At 35.8% G+C, this 26,755-nt stretch overlaps 1 protein-coding gene across 3 annotated transcripts in view; it reads left to right on the plus strand.

Moving 5' to 3' along the window:
• Positions 1-26,755, plus strand: part of LOC129726868 (trissin receptor) — a 223,055-nt gene that overhangs the window by 163,265 nt on the left and 33,035 nt on the right. For all 3 annotated transcript variants that reach the window (XM_055684042.1, XM_055684045.1, XM_055684044.1), the window contains 4 exons: positions 15,166-15,363; positions 15,456-15,617; positions 15,911-16,125; positions 25,870-26,071. In XM_055684042.1, the coding sequence (XP_055540017.1) occupies positions 15,166-15,363; positions 15,456-15,617; positions 15,911-16,125; positions 25,870-26,071 (777 nt within the window). The remainder of the gene's footprint in view (positions 1-15,165; positions 15,364-15,455; positions 15,618-15,910; positions 16,126-25,869; positions 26,072-26,755) is intronic.

A 26,755-nucleotide genomic window follows, 5' to 3' on the forward strand; every position in this document is an offset into this window, starting at 1 on the left:
AAAATTTATCTGACAAATAGATTCTCAAGAATCAATCAAAAATTATGTTAAGTACAACTTTCTAAACAGTGCTGAGTTACGAACGTTCCAGCTACGTATATTGCTTATATTCAATGAATTATGGCGCTTTTGAGATAAAAGCGATTAAAGCAACAAGCATTCAATAAATTTTTCCACTGCTATTATTTATCATTTGTTATTCATTTGTGAATTCAAATTTTGAATAACAATGTTTACAAGTTCTGCTACCTTCCGTTTCACTAAAATGAAAAAAACCCGGTCAATTCCGAGAGTTGGGTTCAATGTTAAAGTCAATCGCAGACAGCTACTTTATGATGTCTAGTGATGAAGAAGAAGACAAAACCGCTTCTATGATTTAACACGCTCAATTAAGCGTAAACGGTTGAGCGTGATTTTCCAGTAACGAGTTTTCGAGACGGCAAACAACCGCATAAAATTATCTTTTGATATCAAACGCAAACCAGACGCGACTTGTTGGATTTTATGAAATATTGGAGCTGAAAGAGGTAAAGACAGACCTTACTGGCAATTACTGGCACTAGTGATTTATCTTTTGGGTACCATAAAGAATGTCTAGCCTTTAAAGTTTTGTATTTACTTTTCTGGGACACTTTAGCTTCACTAAAAATCACAAATTTTTGATTTATCCCAACTTATTAGATGTATGAAACATGCTTATTTTGCATTTCAGATATAAAGCACCTTATGTAAGGAAAGGGAAAAAGTGGAATCTTTCCCAATATTTTGACAGTTATTGCTTCGTTTTCCAGCACAGTAACTGTATTAGTTTAAAATATATGAAATGCTGTAAAGTAGTTTCCTTATTACTAATAGAATCCGTCGTAAAGAATAATCACATGCTTTAAATTAGCGAAAATCGATATTAATTGATTGTAATTTCAAGATTTATTGCCTTACTGTTAATAATTTGCTCATTCACTTTTCATATGTTTATGGTCAATTTATAATGTTTATAATGTGGATCACCTAACTTTTTCTTTGACATGCCAATAAAGTTTCAAAAAAACTTGTTGGATTCAGTTAAGGCCAATAGGCCAAAGTTTTGCACACACATTACTTGGGTATATATTAATCTACGATTAACTTAGCAGGATAGCATGATGCAACTTCATGATAAATATTACATGATGTTGATGAATGAACGGCGAGAAAAACTTTTTCAGGCACTGGTTCACGTTCACGTTCCCTAGAGGAGTAAATAGGTTGCTAAGCTATCACTTTCTTACTGAACTTCTTAGCAAAAGTACACATGTCGTCAGTTGAATTCAATACTGGCACAACTCGAAATTTTACAGTTTTGAGTTTTTAATGGCAAACAGTTCCAAATACTATTAAGTTTCATCTCACAAAGACCCGTTCCAAAATTCACAAAAATTACAGAGTTATGAGTAGAAGTGCCTTTATCGCACAAACCTAAAATATTCTTAAAAAGACGAAAAAATGGTGTTACAACTTATATAACTTACTTATTACACGCAAATAATAGACCCAAACAGGTTTAATAAAAACGGGAAGTTCTAAAATTTAAATCTTTCACGGAAATGAAAAAAACGAATATTTGACACCAATTTTTAAACACGTTTTTACGGAAACTAAGAAATTTGAGTGGTGCCAGTACAGAATTCAACTGACGATGTCTGTCTTGTCAAGTTCTTTCTCCTTTACACGCAATAAAAAAAAGGAGGAGGGTGGTATTCAAGACACGACCGCATGACGTTGACTACCGTATTCTTATAAAAAAAAAAAAAAAAAATATTCCATTGAAGCAAATAGTAGAGGGAATTGCAACGCTTCTTTCACAAAACTTCTGTAATGAAATTTCGAGGCACCAAAAGGGGCCAGTTGCCGAATATATCCTTGTTTTTGGTTAGTCCGTCCAGAATTCCAGCCATTTAAGTGTTTTGCAGTAGCCATTTACTACTAAAAGCCACCAGCATTACGGGTGAAACCGGCACGAGATGACCGGTACTCTTTTGTCTTTCCTCCCTTCAGCTGCTATCACCTAGCGTCCGCATGTCACTGGTGCGGTTTTGGAATTAAAATGATGGGGCGCCGGCCGCTGTCGTAAAATTAACACCAACAAAAAGATGCATATTTGCAAGGTTTTTCCCGCTAGCAGCAGCATAAACATCGGAAACAGAAAGTGACAACAACAATAACAACAAAGTCAGATCGATTGTATCCGTTAGTGTCGACTGTGCTTGGGAAGAGAGGTAGTGATTGGCTGCGCGGTATGATTTAGACAATCGATATTAATTACCAATTCTTCAATAGTGTATCTCAAACAATAGTTTGTTTTTGTTACATAAATTTAACCGTAAAAGAATTTCTGATCGATTGATGCCAAAACCTCGAAAACCTGATTATAGATGACTGCAAAATAAGCGCTCAAAACCTGACCACTCTTCTCTGGTTTTCCCTGGTTGAATTACTAGATTTTCAAATTCAGGGGCCTAACTTCGATATAGACGTTAGTCAACGTCAACATAGGAATTGGGTTTATAATCAAGATTCACGGTGCTTCGTCGTCCTTTGCGAAAATTTGAACAACTTTCGAAACCTATGTTTCGCTATGCTTTTGGATTCTTTTGGCTGCGTTTCCTGCTTATATCTAAATCTGAAGTATGAATTATTCCTTGCCAAGCTGGACGTTGGACTGAGAGGTTGCCAACTTTTGCTCACATGAAGAACTGATATCCAATTCGCAAATAGGAAATCGAATGGTAGGTGTCTGAACTACGTAAAATGAGCCGTTGAGAGCAAAAGTGGTACATGTGCCATTAGGTAAATTTTTCAGGAGACGCGATAAACGAAAACACTCAAATAGTAAATTATTTTCAACAATTTTTTCCAACATAACTGCACTAAATCATTGCTGGAAAGGTTTCAAAAGACAGAACATGAAAACATAACGAGTTCTGCTTGAGAAACTTACACAAACTTCAATGGAAAAACATGTACCACTTTTGTTCTATGGGAAAAATAATGACAACCAGAAAACGTTGAGAGTAAAAGTGGTACATGTCCAGTGTGAGCACGAATGATGCATTATAGCTCTCTAATCTGAAGCCATAGAACATTCATGTCTTCAACAGAGTTGTCCAAGTGATTGAGTACTATTGAATGATGATATGTTTGTTAAGGAATTCTGTCTCTTCGTGGCGCTAGTGTATATGTGTTTGGTAACAGCATACGATTTGATACTGACATAGGTGAAACACTAGCGCCACGTAGTGAGAAGTTTCCAAAGCAGACAGATCTTCATCTGAAAGTACTCAATCACTTGACCAACTTTGCTGAAGACATGATTGTTTTATATCCTAAGATCCTCGACTTACAATTCATCTAACATGCACAGACTGGACATGTACCACTTTTGCTCTCAACGAAATGGTGATTTAGTTATTTACCAAAAATTGTTTTGGCTATAACTTTGGTTTAGGTTGTCAGATCTCGGTTTTTCTTGGACATACTAGTACATTACTGCGTTCTGCATCATTTTATGCAAAAAACCCAAAAAGTGCAAAAATGGCACATGTACCACTTTTGCTCTCAACGGCTCAAATCTCAGCAGATAAACCTATTTTTGTATTGTAGGGGAATTGGGGCAAAACCGACATTTTGCTGACATTTAACGTAGATCAGATACCTACCATCCGATTTCTGAGACTTTTTTACTCAAGATAAGATATAATTTGACTACCACTTTAAGATATTTGCGAATTACCATTAATGTTCAGAAATAATCGATATTATTTTGCTTTGTGAAATACACTAAAACTATGCCAAAACCGGTTTCGTAGAATCACCGTTTTGAGCTCAGTTTTTGTCCGATTTAAGATCTGTTTTTTTTAAAGATAGGTAAAAAGGTGCTAATATGTTGACAAACTCTCAGAATTTCGATATTTGGTCTTAAAACAAAATGGGGTTGTAAAAACATCAAAAATTTCCAGTTTCTCAAAAATTCAAAATGGCGCCATTGTTGCCCCTTAAGTTGAAATATGTTTAAACTCCTGGAAATTTATTTTCGCATCAAACTTCATCAAAAAATCATACATGGAAGCCAAGGCAAAAAAATTGTTGCACTGTGTAATCAAGGCACATGCTTGCAAGAGATAAAAATTCGCATGGCCCTTTTTGAGCTAAAAAATCAGGCAACACTTTATGAATCTGACATAATATTACAAGTCACTTGAAATGTTTATAAAATGTCTAATAAAATGTCGTCAGAAATGCGTGTTGTAATATTAATGGAAATATTGACAGCAGCGTTGAGCAGTTGATTTATATTGTTTTGAGTGGCTCTGAGTATGTTAGGAAGTTTTGCGGTTAATTTAGAATTCATTCATTACTAAGTGCAGATTATGTTTTGTTACCCGGCATATGTGATATGCACGAATTTTGAAAGATTTTATCATACACGCGACTGAATTTGAAGTGAAATTAGCTAAGAATATGTGTTCCTGTGCTATCTCTTCTCGGCTGTTCTGTGGATCAAACGAGGAAAATATATGCTGCCGTTGTATCGTTATTTGGAACTCAACATCAGCAACATACATGAATGCAAATTGATGTGAAAGTGACGTGTAAAGCAGGATTTGAAAGCTAAATATACATTTTATTTTGTTTGTAATATTAAGTGTATGTTCAACAAGCGTTGCTGGCGCTGTTCTAAGAAGAAGGAAGATGGAACTTTTCGGATACGCATATTCCGACAATTCCATTTCCACTGAACTCGAGTACGAGAATGTTGGACGGATTTTCTCTTAGAAACGATGAATATTATATCAACAGTATGTTAGCTTTTAGTAATTAGATACGCTTCTACATAAAAAACCGAGCCTGACTGAGGGTGAAAATAAATCCAATCAAGGTTTTCTTTAACAATAGTCTCTCACTACTGCCACGACTGCGAAGGGAGAAAAATACATTTTTATTTTTGTTAAGGTTTACATGCCTTATTCCTTGTCAAATTTACAATTTAGTAAATGATTCAGGTTATCGTTTCAGTAGGCTGGAAGTGGCTAATTAATTTAAGTTGGTAGACGTAGATATGATTATCAGGTTAAGGATTGTATTCCCCGGAAGGATAATTGGTTTCACTGAGCTAAGTTCATAGGAAATTTTGTAAGTATGTAAATGACAGCCATCTACAAAACATCCGTTTTCATCTGAAAGAGGCTTCGTGACTCACATCAAAGATATAAAACATTCCGCACACAACATGCGGGCGCGCAAACCATTAGTTTATATAAGACTAATAATCTAGTTTCGTTCAATCTGAGTGATTTCGGATTTAGTATTTTCTGTCGGTCTTTTTTTTTTTTTTTTTTTTTTTTAAGGGGAGATTTGTTAGTAGCTTAAGTATTTATGATAAATATTAGTAAATAATGAGTATGTGTGTCCAATCACAAATGGTGACTTCTCAACACTGTTAGAAATTTGTAATTTTAATTGTTAGGATTTGTTTGCTTTCGCAATAAGGACTTATAATTCGTAGGGATTTAAACCTACTTGTCAGGAAAGGGGAAGTAAACTTACAACTAACTTAATTGATAACTTATTGGCTATAAAGAGAGCTTATCGTAGCAATTGAGGATTGCAACGATTTTTGTCGAAAATTGTTAATAATTTTATTTGACATAGCTTCTAATGGTTCAACACCAGTAAGTCTATGTAATTCGAGTGAACCAAACCAAGGAGGACGCTTCAAAATCATTTTCAGAATTTTATTCTGAATCCTTTGGAGTGTTTTCTTCCTTGTTGAACAGCAACTTGACCAGATCGGTACAGCATAAAGCATTGCTGGTCTAAAAATTTGTTTGTAAATCAAAAGTTTGTTCTTTAAACAAAGTTTAGAATTCCTGTTAATGAGAGGATATAAACATCTCGTATATTTGATGCACTTGGCTTGTATACTCTCAATGTGCTCTTTGAAAATAAGTTTTTTATCATCAATTAGTCCCAAGTACTTAACCTTGTCGGACCAACTTAAAATAACCCCATTCATCTTGACAACGTGACTATTGTTTGGCTTGAGGAAAGAAGCCCTAGGCTTATGCGGAAAAATTATCATTTGAGTTTTAGAAGCATTGGGAGAGATTTTCCACTTTTGCAAGTAGGAAGAAAAAATATCTAAACTTTTCTGCAATCGACTGCATATGACACGAAGACTTTTTCCTTTTACGGAAATGCTTGTGTCATCGCAGAACAATGACTTTGTGCATCCTGGAGGCAAATCAGGAAGATCTGAAGTGAATATGTTGTACAGGACTGGACCCAAGACTGAACCCTGAGGTACACCTGCTCTGACAGGAAATCTATCAGATTTTGAATTCTGATAGACAACCTGCAGAGTTCGATCAGTAAGATAATTTTTTAAAATTTTGATTAGGAAAATTGGAAAATTAAAAGTTTGCAATTTCGCAATCAAACCTTTATGCCAAACACTGTCGAATGCTTTTTCTATGTCTAAAAGAGCAGCTCCAGTGGAATAACCTTCAGATTTGTTAGCTCGTATCATATTAGTAACTCTGAGCAATTGATGAGTTGTAGAATGCCCATGGCGAAATCCAAACTGTTCATTTGCAAAAATTGAATTTTCGTTGATGTGTGACATCATTCTGTTAAGAATAATTCTCTCAAACAGTTTACTTATTGAAGAAAGCAAACTGATTGGTCGATAACTTGAAACTTCAGCTGGGTTCTTATCCGGTTTTAAAATGGGAGTAATTTTTGCATTTTTCCATAATTTGGGAAAATATGCAATTTTGAAGCAGCAATTGAAAATTTTCACTAAAAATTCCATTGTGCTCTCAGGGAGATGTTTGATTAGTATATTAAAGATTCCATCGTCACCAGGTGCTTTCATATTTTTGAAATTTTTAATAATTGATTTAATCTCATTCAAGTTAGTTTCAATTATTTCTGCAGGTAAAAAATTCTGGGAAGAAATTAAATCAAATTGACGTGTGACTTCATTTTCAATTGGACTCACAAAATTCAAATTTGAGTTATGAACACTCTCAAACTGCTGAGCAAGTCTTTGAGCCTTTTGTTCATTGGATACAAGAAAACGTTCACCATCTTTTAAAACTGGAATAGGCTTTGAAGGTTTCTTAAGAATCTTCGACAGCTTCCAAAATGGTTTTGAATATGGTTTCAATTTTTCAACTTTAGTCTCAAAATTTTGATTTCTCAGAAGAGTAAATCTATGCTTAATCTCTTTCTGTAAATCTTTATAAATAGTTTTAAAAACAGGGTCACGAGAACGTTGATATTGACGTCTGCGGACATTTTTCAAACGAATTAGAAGTTGAAGATTTTCGTCAATTATTGATGAATCAAATTTCACTTGAGCCTTTGGAACAGAATAATTCCTGGCATCAACAATTGCACATTTTAATGCTTCCAAAGCGGAATCAATATTCACTTCGTTTTGCAAATCAAGCTCATTATTGAAATTTCTCTCAATATGAGTTTTGTATCTTTCCCAATTAGCCTTGTTATAATTAAAAACAGAGCTCATAGGGTTTAAAACTGATTTATGTGATAAAGAAAAAGTTATTGGAAGATGGTCTGAATCAAAGTCAGCATGTGTGATCAAATCACTACATACATGACTTTGATCTGTTAGCACCAAATCAATTGTTGAAGGGTTTCTTACAGAAGAAAAGCATGTGGGACTATTCGGAGACAAAATAGAATAGTATCCTGAAGAACAATCATTGAATAAAATTTTGCCATTGGAATTACTTTGAGAATTATTCCATGAACGATGTTTAGCGTTAAAATCGCCGATTATGAAAAATTTCGAACGATTTCTGGTGAGTTTTTGTAAATCACCTTTAAAATAATTTTTGAGCTCGCGTGTGCATTGAAATGGTAAATATGCTGCGGCAATAAATAAAATCCCAAGTTCAGTTTGAACTTCAATTCCCAAAGTTTCAATAACTTTCGTCTCAAGATGGGGAAGAGCACGATGTTTGATTCGGCGATGAATAATAATTGCAACTCCACCGCCGGAACCCTGAATCCTATCATATCTATGAACCACGTAATTGGGATCATATTTTAATTTTATGTTAGGTTTCAAAAATGTTTCAGTAATAATTGCAATATGCACATTATTTACTGTTAAAAAATTAAAAAGCTCATTCTCATTGGCCTTCAATGAGCGAGCATTCCAATTTAATATTTTAATTGTTTTATTTAAAATCATTGCTAAATTTTAAATTAGAAACAATTTTAATAGTAAAATTTGTACCTATTTGAATGGCTTCAAACATTGATTTTGCCTGCAACATGGCGTTCATAAGATCGAACATTGCCTGTTGCCGAAAAGAAAGTTTACCTGCCGTAATAGGCCCCAGGCAGTTGACATTAGAAAAAATATTTTCGGTAGCAATATTAGCTGGAGTGATAGGTGTACAATTATTTTCTAGCGTGTTTTGCTTACCCATATTAACGGTTATTTTCGAACTACCAACACTAGGCGGTATAATGTTCGAACTACCTGTAACCTGTGCATAAGTTAAACGGGTATGCAAAGGAGTAGGTAAACTATGCGTCACTGGTACGCTTGGAGAATTTTGTTTTGAAGTTGGTTTTAATTGAGAAATTGAATTTTGTTTACCTTGCCTTGCCTTAACAATTGCTAAACGGACTGGGCATTGATAAAAATTTGACATATGGTTGCCGTTACAATTCGCACAGCGAAAATGTTTACTCTCTTTCACAGGACATGTGTCCTTTTTGTGAGAAGAGTCTCCACAATTAAGACATTTTTGGTTCATGTTACAGAATTTGGATCCATGGCCATAACGTTGGCAAGTACGGCATTGGGTGATATGCTTTTCACCTCCGCCATACTTCCTATAAATTTCCCACTTTACACGCACATTATACAAGGCATGTGCTTTTTCAAAAAATTTTAAGTTGTTAACCTCATTGCGGTTAAAATGAATTAAATAATTAACAAGGGAAATTCCAGTTCTCTGACTGTTTTCGCCTCGTGATTTTTGTTTCATTAGAATTACTTGGGTAGGGGCTATGCCAAGTAATTCTGTTAAAGTAAGTTTGATCTCATCAACGGTTTGATCGTTGGTGAGACCTTTCAAGACAACCTTGAACGGCTTGACGTTCTTGGTGCCATATGTAAAAAATTTGTACATCTTGTCAGTTAAATACTGAACAAGACGATCACGACCCTTTACTGAGTCGTCTAATAAGCGGCATTCACCTCTACGGCCAATTTGATAGGTAACTTTAACGTCAGAAACAAACGTTGAAAGTTCCTTTTTGAATATATTAAATTCAGAAGAAATAGTTACCACAATAGGTGGAACTTTCTCCTTTTTTAAAGATTTTATATTTTGTATAGTTTCATTATTAATAACTTCCATTTCACCAGCTTCTTGCTCAGGCAAAATATCAAAAGGATTGTCACTACAGACACTCGAAGTGTCAGAAAGAGATGCCTCTCTTTTCCTCCCCGCAGCGATGCGAGGTTTCTTTTTCCGTCCAGCCATTTCAGGTGATACGAAAAAAGTTAAAACAAATGTTAAATTCAAAAGTAGGTAGTCTTGAGAAAGACTGATGGGAAATAACTTTCAGGTAGTCTTTAAAAGACACACTGACAAAACACAAACTTTGAAGCTATAGGCAGTCAAAGACCAGTCCACAAGCAACCGAAAAAACGTCTGATCTGTAGGACAGTTCAAGACGCACTGATTCTGTCGGTCTTTGAGTGACTGTGTTAAAGCCGTTATATTACCGGCCCACGAAACCCTGACAACCATAACCTAACGGTGATTGATTTGACCCTTGGTTAACGAGCTTGGGAATTCGTTCTGCTTTATGTGTGTATTTTTTACTTCTTTTATATATATTATTACCGAAATTTTTTTTCTTGTTAATAAAGTTATCTAGTGTGTAGCTTAAAATTACTATTCATCAAACCTCGCTGGGGTCTAAGTGTCTAACCCAGCCAGCAAGCAAAAACAAAGCAGAGTAGCATATTCGCTCGACATTATGCAATGCAATGTATTGTAGAAACATCATATGGTTCTCTAGTTCGAAACAACTAAAGACCCCGTCCTCCTGACGAAGAATGCAACAGCCCGAAAGCAACAACCCGTACATACACTACTGCTGACACACCAACTGTAAGCAGCTTTATAATTACTGTTTGCCCGGAAAAGCGGGAATAATTCCTGTATAGTTCGTAACTATCCACAATGGGGCACGATTGCATAAGAATATTTTTTTATATCATTCAATGCTAGAAAGCATGTGATCCTCTTACACATTTGATATTTGAACTATAATATCACCCCCGAGGGCACTCTACCGAATACTGCAAAAATTTTGCTATTTTATTTCGTCATCCACTATAGCCAACGTGGCTAAATAGCACAAAAAAGCGCAGCTTTGCATGCTTGCTGAAAAATCGGAGGTCTTGCGTCATGCAGTTCTGAACCATAGATCGATTTCGAAACGAATAGTGTCCAGCAAGTCCGGTCCGTAGTTCGATCGAAATAATATCCAATAGCGTACAAAACTATTATTTCTAAATCTGAATTACTGAATGTATCTACTCATTTTGTAATATACAAAATTTAATAAAAATCTAAAGCAGGTATTAGACGAAGCAAATATTTGCTTTTTTTCAATACAGATTTTATTTTGTGCAAATAAAAGTCGTACCAAAAATAGCAAATGTTTGCGTAGTCTAATACCTGCCCAAAACATGTGTGAGTGTTTGCTCAATAAACATTTCATCCCAAGAAAGGCGGCCCCAACAGAATCACAGAAAAAATATCGTGCATCACATAGAATAAGTAAGTGTAAGTAATCCTCACGTTTCCAAACAACGTCAATATTGGCGACGATGAACCGACAAAGTAAACAAAGTTGCGTGACGATTGACCTAATCAAGGGCCACCCTGGAAGCACGAAAAGTGATTATTTATAAACCTAATTTTCGAGACCAACTTGCCCGCAGAGCTTATTTGCTCTTTCGTTACTAAATCTAATTACAAACCACAAGGTTGAAATACACTAACAAAAATCAAATTTCGAACCTAATTTGCATGCACAGATTGCAGGAGTCAACATACACTTACAGCATTGAGTATTCAGCTCAGCGTCTGATTCAACAACACTGTTGTCTGTTGCTAGACGTTTGATAAACCCAAAACTAAATAGGAAAGACTATGTATGTATGCAGTATATACACACGTGTCATATTTATTCCAAACCAAACTTTCTCCGTCACAGACAATTATATCCATCAGGTTTATTGACTACCGAGAAACTTCCACAATAGATTCCGACTGCGAGGAAAAGTTTTTGTCTACTGCTTTTCTTTACACCATAAGGAATCTACCCCTTCTCCGAACAAATTGGCAATAAACCGTATGTATTACTGTACTCTAGCTCTCGCCTCGGTTCAACTTTAAAACCATCGAACAAGCTTGAACTAGGACACCGACAGGCTAGTCACTATCTTAAACTAGATAATAGTAGTCCCTCCAGTAGGATGATGGTATTCAAATAGCACAACCGTATGAGAAACTCTTCTGAGCAACTTTCCTACAAATGACGAACCGATACAAGCTGGACGTTAGAACACGCGCATGCACAGTGTGAACTGCGGAACAAATACAGGACAACTAATTTTCATTTGACCCAGCAGCAGCTGGTACGGCTAATCTCAACCGAAATCCACAGATTTATTGCGGTAAAAGTGACAACGACGAAGACGACGACGACGAGGATGGTGGTACTGGCAGGAGTGGATAATAGTTTTCCGGAATAAAAGACGCTGCCACCAACGCTGTGTGAACTGAATATAAGTTTCAAATGAAACTTTTGGCTGGGAATTAAATCCCGACGAAGATTTGTGGTTTGTGGTACTCTTGGAAAGCAGTTATAATTAGTTTCTTGAAATAGAAGATAGAAAGTGCTGGTGCAGTGGTTGAGGCTGCATAATACTGGGGACGTGAAACAGAGTGCTGATGAGCATTCGAAAGTTATATTTGATTGTCACTTACTAGATGATTTATTTGGGCATTCACTTGCTAATTAATTTCTTGCCACAGTTGTTTAAAATGTCATTAGGTAGTGGGTTTTCTCTACTCGGCCATGTTAATGATCAAAGCGGTCGCTTTGTTCCGCTATTTGAAAATTAATAGGATAACTTTGGGACCCTGATTATTCCGACTGTAACCATTTCTCCAAATGAATATCACTCCAGCTCAATAATAAATTTTAAAACAGTTTTTTCGTATGAGTATTCTCCCAAAACTCCAATTTGATTTGATTGCAATGAAACATTGTCATGAAAAGAATTACTGGAAAGACTGAGAAATTTAAAATAAATTAGTTTTAAACGAACTATCAACTATCAAGGATCGACTGAAAATTATTTTTTCTAAGCAAAAATGATAACAAAATTCGATTACTTATCTGTCTTAAATAAAATTCTTTTCTGTGAATCGATAGACTATGGACTCCAGACATTAAATTTTAGACTTTAGTCTTTAAACTTTAGACTTTAGAGTTTAGACTTTAGACTTTAGACTTTAGACTTCAGACTTTAGAGTTTAGACTTTAGACTTTAGACTTCAGACATTAGACTTTCGACATTAGACTGTAGACTTAGAACTTCAAACTTCAGACTTTAGACTTGAGACTTCAGAATTTGGCCTTTAGACTTAAGACTTTAGACTTTAAACTTTAGCCTTAAGACCTACGACTAAAGATTTTGGGCTTAAGACTTTACACTCTAGACTTTAGAATTATGATCTTGAACTTTATACTTAAAACTTAGGATTCCAGACTTTAGATTTTAGACTTCAGACTTTAGACTTTTGACTTAAGAATTTAGACTTTAGACTTTAGATTATAGTCATTAGATTTTAGTCTTTAGCTTTCAGCATTTAGACTTTAGACTTAAGATTTTATATTTGAGACTTTAGACTTAAAATTCAAGACTTAAGACTTTAGGTTTTAGACTTTAGACTTTAGACTTCAGACTTTGGACTTTAGACTTTAGACTTCAGGCTTCAGACTTTAGACTTTAGACTTTAGACTTTAAACTTTAGACTCTAGACTTTAGACTTTAGACATTAGACTGTAGACTTAAAACTTTGAACTTCAGACTTAAGACTTGACACTTTAGAATTTAGACTTTAGAGTTCATACTGAAGATTTTAGACTTTAAACTTTAAATTTTAGCCTTAAGACTTACGACTTAAGATTGTAGGCTTAAGACTTTAAACTCTAGACTTTAGAATTATGATCTTGAACTTTATACTAAAAACTTTATATTTTAGACTTTCGATTTTAGACTTTATACTTTAGACTTCAGACTTTAGACTTAAGAATTTAGATTTTAGACTTTAGACTTTAAACTATAGTCATTAGATTTTAGACTTCAGCATTTAGACTTTAGACTTTCGATTTTATACTTGAGACTTTAGACTTAAAATTCAAGACTTAAGACTTTAGGTTTTAGACTTTAGACTTTAGACTTTAGACTTCAGACTTTGGACTTTAGACTTTAGACTTGAGACTTCAGACTTTAGACTTTAGACATGAGACTTTAGACTTTAAATTAAAGACTTAAGACTTTAGGTTTTAGACTTGAGACTTGAGACTTCAGACTTTGGACTTTAGACTTTAAACTTCAGACTTTAGACTTGGGACTTACGACTAAAGATTTCAGGCTCAAGACTTTAAACTCTAGACTTTAGAATTATGATCTTAAACTTTATACTCAAAACTTTAGATTTCAGACTTTAGATTTTAGACTTGAGATTTTAGACTTTAGACTTAAGACTTTAGACTTTAGAATTTAAACTTAAGACTTTAGACTATAGTCATTAGATTTTAGACTTTAGACTGCAGCATTTAGACTTTAGACATTAGATTTTATACTTGAGACTTTAGACTTAAGACTTTGGACTTTAGACTTTAGACTTTAAACTTCAGACTTTAGACTTGGGACTTACGACTAAAGATTTCAGGCTTAAGACTTTAAACTCTAGACTTTAGAATTTTGATCTTAAACTTTATACTCAAAACTTTAGATTTTAGACTTTAGATTTTAGACTTTATACTTAAGACTATAGACTTTAGAATTTAGACTTAAGACTTTAGACTATAGTCATTAGATTTTAGACTTTAGATTTCAGCATTTAGACTTTAGACTTTAGATTTTATACTTGAGACTTTAGACTTTAGACTTTAGGCTTAATGCTTTAAACTTTTACTTTTGACCTTAGATTTTAGACTTTAGTCTTAAGACATTAAACTTTAGACATTAAACTTCAGACCTTTGACATCAGACTTTAAACTTTAGACTTCAGACTTCAGACTTTAGACTAAAGACTATAAACTCTAGACTTAAGGCTTTAGACTTAAGACTTAAGGCTTTAAGCTTTAGACTTTAAACTCAAGACTTCCGAAATAAAACTTTAGACTCTGGACTTTAAACTTCAGACGTAATATTTTAGACTAAAGACTTCAGACTTTGGACTTTAGACTTTTGCTTCTAAATTTTGACTTCATACTTTAGACTTTAGACTTAAGACTTTAAACTTTAGGCTTTAGACTTTGGACTTTAGACTTCAGACTGTAGACATTAGACTTTAGACTAAGGATTTTAGACACTTTATTCATTAGCTGTCAGAATTTAAACTTAAGATTTAAGATTTCACACTTCAAACTTTTTAATTTTTACTCATCAAACTGGTGGCTCATTATCTGCTAAACCTTACGTGCTCCCAGACAAACTTAATGAACCAATGAATTAAATGGGATAGATAGTCCATGTTCTCTTTGTCAACAGCTAATTATGCATCGTTTTAATCAGCGTGGGCAAACTCATTCTAACCGCGAACATAATCTTACTACAACCTCATCAATCATCCAATGAGTCTCATCGATGAATCTCATCCAGACTGGCTGCCTGTCCTGTCTGCTGCCAGCAGCCAACAAACATAATTGACATGAATCATGAATAGCTCCATTATCGTACAATCTTACCGTATCCTTTTACACCAACCCTTTTATTACCGTATCCGGTATTCTTCTCCATTCATCTGCATTTCACAGTTGGTCATCGTTGCTGTGTGGATCACGTCGGCCGTCTATTCCGTGCCAAAGTTCATCTTTGTCCGGACGATTACCAATAATCTCGGCGATGACCAGCTGGAGACAATCTGTATTGTCAATAGGAAAGCGTTCAACTCGGAGCTCTTCGATATCATTAATTTTGCCTTACTATATCTTCTGCCGCTGCTACTCATGATGGTAAGTTGACAGACTGTTCGGGTGGGTGGGAGAGAAACGCTACCCTGTGTTTGACGTGGATTCCACTAACTTTATGTTTCTTCGAACCACAGGTCCTGTACAGCCGAATAGCGATAGCACTGTGGAAGAGCTCGCGGGGGTTGGAGCGACATATTGCACTCCAGAACACCACCACATCTAGCTATTCGACCAATTTCAACCGGAAACCCAGTAGCAAATACGAGAAACGAAGCGTAGGAGTCACCGAGAGCCAGGTCAGTTTGCTGACTAACATATGTTCAACCAATATGAGTAATACGATAGAATATCTGGCTGTGATTCTGCCACTCCTACCAACGCAAAATGCATGACAAATGGCCAGTGGTTTGTGGCGCAGACCCTCGGAAAAGATGTTTCCTGGGAATATGTTTTTGGTACTATTGATTCGAAAGCACCAGATTCATCCATCCACTTCAAAAATTTTTCTCATCCTTACACCGTTCGAAATATAATAAAGTAGCTATTAATAACTACTGCTGTACTAATCGTTTATCCTTTCTTTGCACAGGTTTCGGTCGAATCGGACAAAGTGGTTGTTACAACCTGGCGGGCACAAAACAGCTTCCATCAGCGGCACCACGGAACCCAGCTGACGCAGATGTCCCATTCGTCCAATAATGTACTGAGGGCGAGACGTGGCGTCATCCGCATGTTAATGGTTGTGGTTCTGACGTTTGCCCTCTGCAATTTGCCCTTTCATGCGCGCAAGATGTGGCAGTACTGGTAAGTGTGATATCTTTTGTGAAACCGATCGTAGCGTAACAGTGAGATGTGAACATGCTTATGATGGTTAACCAAACAATGAACACTTAGCAGTGGTGGGCACCATTCCGCTAATTCGCTAATTCGCTAATTAGCGACGCTAAAATTCAGTTAGCGATTTAGCGATTTCGCTAATTTTTGAGCTGGTTAGCGAAACTGTTAGCGTCGCTGAAATTTTGGCCTTCGTAACGCTAATCGCTAATTCGCTAAATTTTGTGGAGAAGCGACAATAGAAATAATTAGAAAAACTGTGAATTCTGATGGCGTACGTAAATTGCTACGAAAGATGAACATATTTTACTGCGAAAGTTACTTTTGTCGTTTTTTTTACCCTAGAATGGAGTTTCAGTTATCGAACAAGCCACAGGAGCATTTTGAAGAACGAGCACAAGGTCTAGATTGAATTTTTGGCACACCAAGAACTTCGGTAAATTGCAATGCGCTTGAAATTATGACAACTTCGGTTCTACCAAAAGATAATAATTGAATTTTCATGAAAACATTCCTAAGAATGTTTTTCTCAATGCAAGCTAAATAATTTTTGTTATTCTTGTTTTTACAAAATCAAATATGAATACCGTTTCGTGAACCTCTTACTGTAAATAGCTTTAAAAAGTAATTGCTTTCGTTTGTTTAACCAAAACAGATCAAAGTGGTCGAAATCTTACAAAACACGAGCAAAAATATAGCGATATGACTATTTACATATTAAAAAGTTAGCGATTATTAAAAAGTTAGCGAAAGTTCCGCTAATGTGGGTTTAGCTTATTAAAAAGTTAGCGAAAGTTCCGCTAATGTGGGTTTAGCGTTTAGCGTTTAGCGATTATCGAGCTAAATTTTTCGGTTAGCGACTTAGCGATTAGCGTCGCTAAATTTTCGGTTAGCGGTGCCCACCACTGACACTTAGATAATTGAACTGATCTCTCAGGAATAGGTTAGTTTATTTGACTAACATTTCGAAAGAGTATGATTATTGAAGATTATATGTGCCAATTTAAGATTGTTCTGCTTCAATGGGCATTAGATTGCCCATATCAGTACACATGTGGGTGGTTTTGAGGCTTTAAACAAAATAATGACAGAATAAAATTTTAAAAAATATACAAAAAAATCACAGAGAGAATTATCACCAGATGTCAACTTCATAAAAAAAGCAAATATGACAGAATAACAGTCGGAAACTATTGCCATTTTAAAAAAGCCCGTAAATAAAGTATGCAGTAGATAATTTTTTAGACTTACAGTGGAACTGTCACTTACTTTTGAACTAAAATCGGACCTGAATATTTCAACTGAAGTTATTTTCAAGTTACAATATTATTTGTACCAATTATGCTACGGGTTATTCGTAAACTGAAATTAAATCATGTGAACAAAAAAAAATCCCACAATAGTAGCAACGTAGATCAGCTTCGATTACTGGTTTAAAATAGTGCTGCTGCGGTCTGCCTGTTTTCCTCGATGTCGAACAAGTCATAACAGCGGAGCTCACACACAGTACGTTAATCGTTTGATCGTTTCTATAACGTATCAATTGCAAAACATTGGAACAGCAATGAAAACACACAAACCATCAGCAATGACGTGCGACTCACAACTTTAGCAAACAACAAATCAACAAACAACTCGAACTAACCTCTACTAACTGGCTCGTTTCAATTACAAATTGCCGCTCAAGTAGCAGTAGAGCTGTAACAATCAAACCGCAAAACCAAGAATACAAAGTGCATACATTGAATCCATCCGTGCAGTCCGGTGTGCGGTGCGAAGCGGTGCGGTACACGTACAATAGAAAACGCGCGCTTGCATGAGTTGAAATCAATCTTCGGCGTCTCGCGTTCGTCTCTGGCAATCGAATATAGAAACGGATTTCTCGCTTCACCACCAGCAAACGACCAAACTGAGCCAATGCAATGCAATTGTAACTGCGAGTAACACACAATCGCTTGTCGTTATTACACTGCAGCAGATTTGTGCATTGGACTCCAATTCAGTCAAATTAATTGATGAACAAGGCGCCATGTGGTAATCAGATTGGTAAACCAATCCCGCATCCTACATGTGCTTCCCCGTATACCGAGTGGTGGACGCGCTTCACGTGAATGCGAATTCCACATGTCGTCCTACACTAGGAGCATCTTGTTTCACTAGCAGTGGTTTTCAATTGAGTCTTCTGCAGTCCTAGGAAATAGAATTATTTTCATTGTACGCATTCCAAGCCGATGCCAGATGTAATCGGCTTTTAAGCGATTCAAGACTTAGTTTCAACTTAATTATAACTTCACCAATCACGAATTAGAATGAATTAGAAAACATTTTTGTCAACTACCTCTGCGAAGATAATCCATAATTTTGCTGGAAATTTTTGTAAAATTGTATCGTTTACATCGTTAGAATCAGTTTCTGTAATGTAATGTAATATGTTTATTACAGTTCATCGGTAAAAAATTCTTGGGAATTTTTACATGATTTTTACTGCAAAAAAAAAAATTTCGAATTGCAAAAAAAATATTCTTTTAAAGATCATCAAAAGTATTTATTAATAAAAAAATACAACAGGAGAAGAATGAATTCGTTGTGTTTGCTAAAGACCGGAAATCGATTAGACAGAATATAAAAGCACAGGACTCTAATTAAAACAGAAACGAAAAAAACTTTGAAGGATATTCCGGTAAAGAACATTTTGACTTGCTGCGAATCCTGAGAAAAAAAACACGTTGACAGTGTATTGCATCTAAATTGAAGTCATTGAAGGAAAGTAAATTGATTTATAAAAGCAAATAACGATTTTTCATTTTGTATTCAACTCGCTTTTTGATCTCAGTAGCACAAAAGCTCCGATACTGCTCACCCTACGCCTCACTGAGGCAAACCCAATCCATGACGAAGCGTCGTGTCTACAAGCGCTTGTGTACATTTCTCTCTGGCAACGAAAAAACACAAAATTACGAATATAAAGCGTAGATTATTCACGACATTCGGGTTAAATCCCCGGTGTACTTACATATATTCACGGGAGCTCATGAAGCAATGCACTATTTGCATCCTAAAACGAAAGTAGCCAGAAACATTAAATAAATCAATGCATTCAGCGCGCTACGCAGGAATTTTCCTTCGAAATTTGCAATTCGTCAATCTTTGCGTCTCTTTTTTAATATTTGAAGTAACGTGTAATATTTTGATTTGCGGCATAACATCCTTTAAAACTGAATATGCAGTATCAAAAATTCCAAATAGCACATTGGCTGAAAAAAATCCAAATAGCAGATTTGCTGATTGCTCAGAGCTGCTAATATGACAATATTTAACAACTCTTTGATGCACTCTCAATACGGGTTGCATTGTAGTAGGCAGAGAACAGGGGGGAGCTCCGTAGCCGCAAGGTTACAGAGTCCGCTTTGGTAAGCGGGTGGTCGTGGGTTCGAATCTTAGTAAAATCAGGCCATTGGGTTGTCAAAGGACTTTTAAGCATGGGTTTATTCCCAGGCTCCCCATCACGTTCTACAGTACCCCTGTTGACTCTCCTCCTAACAAAAATCAGTCCCTATTATAATAAAACTGGTGTGAGTAACATATGAAAGTTCTCTCCAGGGAATTGTAACTAGGCGATATTGTTAGGATGGACAGAGGCTCGGTATAGAAGAGCAGTAATCTTGAAACGGAAAGGTGATTACACACAAGCACTGATATGAATGATAAGCGTATCACTTACTTAAATAGTGTTACTGCTAATAATATGAAGTGCGGAATACAGAAAACACCTGGACAATATCACAATAGATCTAAGCTCTGGTTGCAGTGATGAGTCCACACAAAAAAAAGGAAGAGAACAGCGTAAAAGATGAAGTGCTTTCGGAATCGATTGAAGTGCTGCTATCGAATTTGATTCAGTGGTTGGTAGATTTAAACAATTTCGTCTTCTCGGAAAGAGCTCCCATGCAAAATTCCCGCTCAGTCGTGCGGTAGTCTCTTTCCCAGAACCAGATATACTCACGAAATTCCATTCCCACTGACAGACATAGTCGCATAGTCTGCAATAGTATATTTTCACGATATTCCTCCGTATGAATGAAGTGCTGATACTAGACACCTTGTTTCCGGTGGAAGAAACAACGACGGCCAGTGTAAGGGTAACTATAGCCACAGAGACAAAGCGAAGATTTTTAAAGCTTTAAAAGAACAGGGAGAAAAATCGGAAACAAATGGTTTTTCTCCAGCGCATACTGGAAGAATAGCACCAAAATTCCCACTGAATAAACGCCGCTGAGCTATCAACCGGAAATATAGAAATATTTCCTATGTAAAATTGGTCAGCAATTCTATCGGTGATGGTTAAATCCTGTGCAGGGCACGGAAAAGGGCTTCTTTTGCTCTTTTTCATCCAATATTTGCATATTTTAAAGTTTTCTTCGTCGTAGCTACGATTGCCGCTGCATTCTTTACGCAAATGAAACAAAACTCATGAATACATTAGGGAGAGACTTAATAGAGATTGTTCCTAGCCTTAGAAATGGTATATTTCCCCGATGTCACCTTATTGATGTGATTATCTTGCTGAAACGTGTATAACAACAAACGCCGCTCAGCGTTATGTTCAGAAGTGAAGTTATCAGATGTGAAAAGTTCCAGGAATTCGAATCGAAAGTAGGTTAGGTTCAATCTAACAACAGATTTGATTCCGGATGGTCGCAAATTTTTCTGCACGTACGAGGATTTATGTATTACAAGTCCCTGACAAAGGTCTAAATTGCAATTGGACTTCCAGAAGCGGTGCATCAGAGCGGTCAAAGTTCCAGTACCTGAAAAGCATAAAACGAGTTTTTTTATGCCAAATATCTTATTAATTAGTCGTTGAGAACAGATGTTTTCTCTGTTTTTTCTTAATCAATCGACTTTCTGGAAATCACAACCGAGTGAAAGAGCTAGCCGAACGACATCGCTAACCACAGAGCCACGGGGACCACTTGAGCCCTATGGCTAAACAAAATTCGAAGGTCAAATTTTCCTATACATTCCATTGGCACCCCAATAAACAGTATTGCATTATCCTAATATAGAAAAAAAAATAAAATCAAAGGCTTCAAGGAAAGGCCAACCCCAACCCCTCCCCATCTTTGCTTCGCCACAGATATAATTTATATCCATTTCTGTCTAGCTACTTCCAGTCTATCCTCTTTTTAATAGACTGACAGAAGATGCTCAGATTATATATTTATATATGTTACTGGTTTAGACTAACAGACAAAAAGAATGCTGTTGGGGCTACGCACAAGTGTGGGTGGTTCTGATTTTTGTAATATGTATAAAATTCTACACAAAGTTACCAATAGCACAAAATGACATTTTCAGCCCATAGGTACATCTGTGTAAAGTTTAATCCAAATCAAAAATGGAATGGAATTGGAATTGCTCATCTATGTCAAATAAAAGAAAATGTTCACGTGGAATATTTGAAATATTTTTGTTTTAAAAAAGGAAAAAAAAGGGTTTCCTCTGAATAAATAGATTAAAACGATATTCAATGTTCAACATGTTCAACATATTCTCAACTGTTAAGCATAATTTTTTATCAAATCGAAGCTTAATATAAAGCAACATATGAGCCGTTGAAAACAAATATGGTAAACGGGCCATTCTTTAACTTTTTGGATAAATTGATGCAGAACGCAATAATATACCATAATATCAAAGAAAAGCCGAGATCTGAAAAATTATTCCGGAAAAATGGCCAAAACAATTCTCAGTTTCCCTCTTCTACGGGTTTTCTGGATCCAGAAAGCAACCGGTAGTCTACCGGAAGTTGAACCTGTGTCCAACGTGTAGTTTTCCACGGCCAAATAACAATCCTAAAGATGCTAGGGTGTTTTCCTTTGAATTGGCTTCTAGATTATGTAAAATTTCTTCTGTTACCAAATACATATACACTAGCGCCACGAAGTAACAGAATTCCTTAACAGATCATCATCCTATAGTACTCAATCACTTGGACAACCCTGCTGAAGACATGAATGTTCTATGTCCTAAGATTAGCGAACTATAATGCATCCTTCATGCTCAGACTGGACATGTACCACTTTTGCTCTAAACGTTTTCTGGTTGTCATTATTTTTCCATAGAACGATTATGTTTATATGTTATGTTATGTTATGTTATGTTATGTTATGTTATGTTATGTTATGTTATGTTATGTTATGTTATGTTATGTTATGTTATGTTATGTTATGTTATGTTATGTTATGTTATGTTATGTTATGTTATGTTATGTTATGTTATGTTATGTTATGTTATGTTATGTTATGTTATGTTATGTTATGTTATGTTATGTTATGTTATGTTATGTTATGTTATGTTATGTTATGTTATGTTATGTTATGTTATGTTATGTTATGTTATGTTATGTTATGTTATGTTATGTTATGTTATGTTATGTTATGTTATGTTATGTTATGTTATGTTATGTTATGTTATGTTATGTTATTTTATGTTATGTTATGTTATGTTATGTTATGTTATGTTATGTTATGTTATGTTATGTTATGTTATGTTATGTTATGTTATGTTATGTTATGTTATGTTATGTTATGTTATGTTATGTTATGTTATGTTATGTTATGTTATGTTATGTTATGTTATGTTATGTTATGTTATGTTATGTTATGTTATGTTATGTTATGTTATGTTATGTTATGTTATGATATGTTATGTTATGTTATGTTATGTTATGTTATGTTATGTTATGTTATGTTATGTTATGTTATGTTACGTTATGTTATGTTATGTTATGTTATGTTATGTTATGTTATGTTATGTTATGTTATGTTATGTTATGTTATGTTATGTTATGTTATGTTATGTTATGTTATGTTATGTTATGTTATGTTATGTTATGTTATGTTATGTTATGTTATGTTATGTTATGTTATGTTATGTTATGTTATGTTATGTTATGTTATGTTATGTTATGTTATGTTATGTTATGTTATGTTATGTTATGTTATGTTATGTTATGTTATGTTATGTTATGTTGCCTTAAAGATGCCTTAGTGCCACACGCACGAACTTTTCTGGGCACGTCATGTACACTAAGCAACAACAGCAGATTCAAGCATCGAACAGAGAGAGATTCGTAGCCGCAAGGTTACAAAGCCCGCTTTGATAAGCGAGTGGTCGTGGATTCGAATCTTAGTAGAATCAGGCCATTTGGTTGTCAAAGGACTTCAACATGGGTTAATTCTAAGGCTCGCCACTACATACCCTTGCTTCAAACTGATTTCTTTAGTACCCTTGCTGACTTTCATTCTAACAAGAAAGTCCCTCTTATAATAAAACTGTTCTGAGTAACGTATAATAGTTCTCTTCATGGAATAGTTATTATGACGCGGCCTTGGCTGGAGGAACGAGGTTTCGATAAGACTCCTTTCTCTTGACAAAAATATAAGTCCTACTTATAATACACCTGACCAGAGGTGAAGCATTGAGTGCCTCTTCAGGGAATTGTGATTGTGACGCGGAGGAACGAGGTTCGATAAGACTCCTTCCTCTTGACAAAATTAGTCCTTCTTATAATAAAACTGATTTCAGAAATATTCACCCTCTACAGGGAATTGTAATTGGCGATATTGGCACGAGGAACGAGATTTCGATAAGACTTCTTCCTCTTGACATAATAAGTACCTCTTGGAATAAACCTGGCCAGAGAGGAACGTTAGGTGTACCCTCAGTTCAGGGAATTGTAATTTGGCGATATTGGTAGGATAGAAAAGAGGCTCGGTATAGTAGAGCAGTAAGCTTGAAACGAAGGGGTAAACTCTCACACACAAGCACGGATATAAATAAAAAAAAGCATATCCTTCACTTCAATAGTGATACTGCCAATAATATAAAATGCGGAGTACAGAAAACACCTGGGCAAAATCACAATAGATCAAAATGTCTCTGGTCGCAGTGATGAGTCCACACAGAGGAAAAAAAAGCATCGAACGTACCATGGCGCAGTACAAAGATTTCATGCGCACTAGATCTCAGAGACCATCGACAATTGAAGATGATTCACAGTTGAATATTGGCTCTAGAGATGACATGCTTGTAGTGTATCCGGGAAGTAAGCTGGCTATCCAAAATCACAGGTTCAACATCAAGATCTCTAACTTGGTACACGCGCTGGGGTCCTTGCCGAGGCAGGCTGTATGGAAAGCTGATTGACTGTAGCCTTCTACTGAAGGTGATGACGTTACATTTATCTACGCACAGATTTCGGTTGCTCCAATCATCGAAGACATCAAGCAACTTTTATAGTTCCAGGCTGTCATCAAGGTAGGCTATAGTTATGAAAACTTTCACAACTTCCGCAGAAAGGAGCCTTGTACATCGCGGTAATATAGCAGTAACGTCGTTGATAAAAAGTGAGAACAAAAATGAGCCCAGATTGCTTCCTTGCGGCACTCCAGAAGAAGTAGTGAATGGCTATAGTGTTAATAAGGTGAATGTTTCACCTATTTTGGAAACTATTGCGTCTTCTTATCTTCAAAAAACGAAATTTTAACGCTTGTGTCTGACGTTGAATTTAAGTATCAAATTGGCCATAGGAGCGAATGTTGCTTGCTGGCCGAGCTAATGAAAAATTTCAACCGTCTTATTCAGTATTTGACTGAAAAAAAAACACATTTTTACCTACGACACCAAGCCTTTCAAAACTGTCTTAAAGAATCTCACCAACGATCAAACCATTGATGAGATCAAAATTACTTTGACAGTCCTTTCCTGAACTCTTCTTATAGAACAAAACTCACGAGGCGAATCCATTCATAAATTTTATATTTCTCCAGTGAATTTTTCAGTACATTTTATCTGCAATGAGGTTGACAATTTAAATTTTTTTTGGAAAAAGCGAAAAAAATTATACGGAACTTAAAAGTATATCACTGGATGCAATATTTTCCAACGATATTATGGCTCATAATTTTGTCACATAGATCTAAAATGTTTAATTTGTTGAAATCCGTCCCACGAAAGGCACAGTCCAGTGAAAAGAAACAAAAATCTTCGCAGTGCCAATTGTAAAGGGAACCAAGTTATTGTTAAGGCGATGTAAATAAAATCCAATTTCCAAATCTTCTTCTTATACTCCTCACCCGATTGTTCCGCCTCTGATTTCTAGTTCTGTTCGAAGCAGGGTTAGGTACCAAAAATTTATTATTTACAGTGAAAAATTATCCAGCAGAAATTATTATGCTGTAAAGTTATTCTAAGAAATGAATTGTTTATTTCAGCAAATAATAAACGAATAATTATTGCTTGGAATAAGTTGTTTGAACAGCAAAATACTACGAATATAGTCTTTATCTAATCCCGAGGAACAGCGTTCCTCGCAACATTTCCCTTCAGCCGAGTAGCAACGAAATTAAACCCATCACACAATATTAGGAAAATACTAACTTCCACCAGCTTCGGAACACAAATTAATTTCAAGGTCATTTACTTACAATGTCACATCAATTATACAGTGAGAGATTTATAAGCTCCAACATTTACCGTTAACAACAGTAAATCACTGTTTTAATCAAATTAGTTCCCGTCATTCCTGGCCCCGAAATCAATCACGTCTGTCACGAAATATAACGAAACCCCGAAATAGCCCTCCATCGTCATCAACCCCATGTACAAGCCCCAACTCAAGCTTGACTCCCTGCTTCCTTTTTTCCACAGGTCAACCGACTACAAAGGAGACTCAAACTTCAACGCATTGTTTACGCCGCTCACCTTTCTAGTGACATATTTCAACTCGGGCGTCAACCCATTGCTGTACGCCTTCCTGAGCCGGAACTTCCGGAAAGGGATGCGGGAGCTACTGTTGTGCTCGTTGAAAAAGAACAAAAACCACTCACTGAACCAGCGAATCCCGATGCACGTGAGTACTACAGGTGTTATTCCTTTCTAGGTTGAATTCAGCTTTTTAAAATTCACACGCATTACAGTACCACAAACCAGCTTATGCTGTTGTATCTTTAGTAGATTAGTTTGTTGTTGCACTTGAAGTTTACTTTTCATATTGGGGATAAATTCCCGAATTCTAACATTAGTTACACCCTAAATTTATCCCAACCTGTCTTGCATGACGTAACCTCTGTGTACAATGGTGTTATTTTCGGCAGTCAGTTGATTTTATCGTTTCATCATGAATTATTCATTCCCACCTTAGATGCTGTTGGAGCTTTCCGCTGGTTCCATGCAGCAGTAAACCCGCAGTCGATTGGTAGTCGAAAATGAAATTACCCGAAACGGTTTTCAATACTTGATGAGTGCAACTATAATACAGAAAAAAAATGACCGACCCGAGTGGATTGCCCCAGCTCCGGGAAAAAACAAACGACAGGCATTAGAAATGGATACATGATAAAGGTTTTTGCCGTGCTTCCGTTTTAAATCAATTTTAGGGACGATTAAGCTGTTCACGAAAAAACGAAATCGATAATTACGAAAATCATATTGAGAAAATAACGTTAGGTTAGGTTGTTCGTTAAGCTTCCGACGAAAATAATTGCTTATGCATACGCTTTTTTAATCGATGGAGACGCACGATAACAAGATCGAC

Source organism: Wyeomyia smithii, chromosome 3 (assembly GCF_029784165.1).
Source record: "Wyeomyia smithii strain HCP4-BCI-WySm-NY-G18 chromosome 3, ASM2978416v1, whole genome shotgun sequence".
NCBI classification, from domain to species: Eukaryota; Metazoa; Arthropoda; class Insecta; order Diptera; family Culicidae; genus Wyeomyia; species Wyeomyia smithii.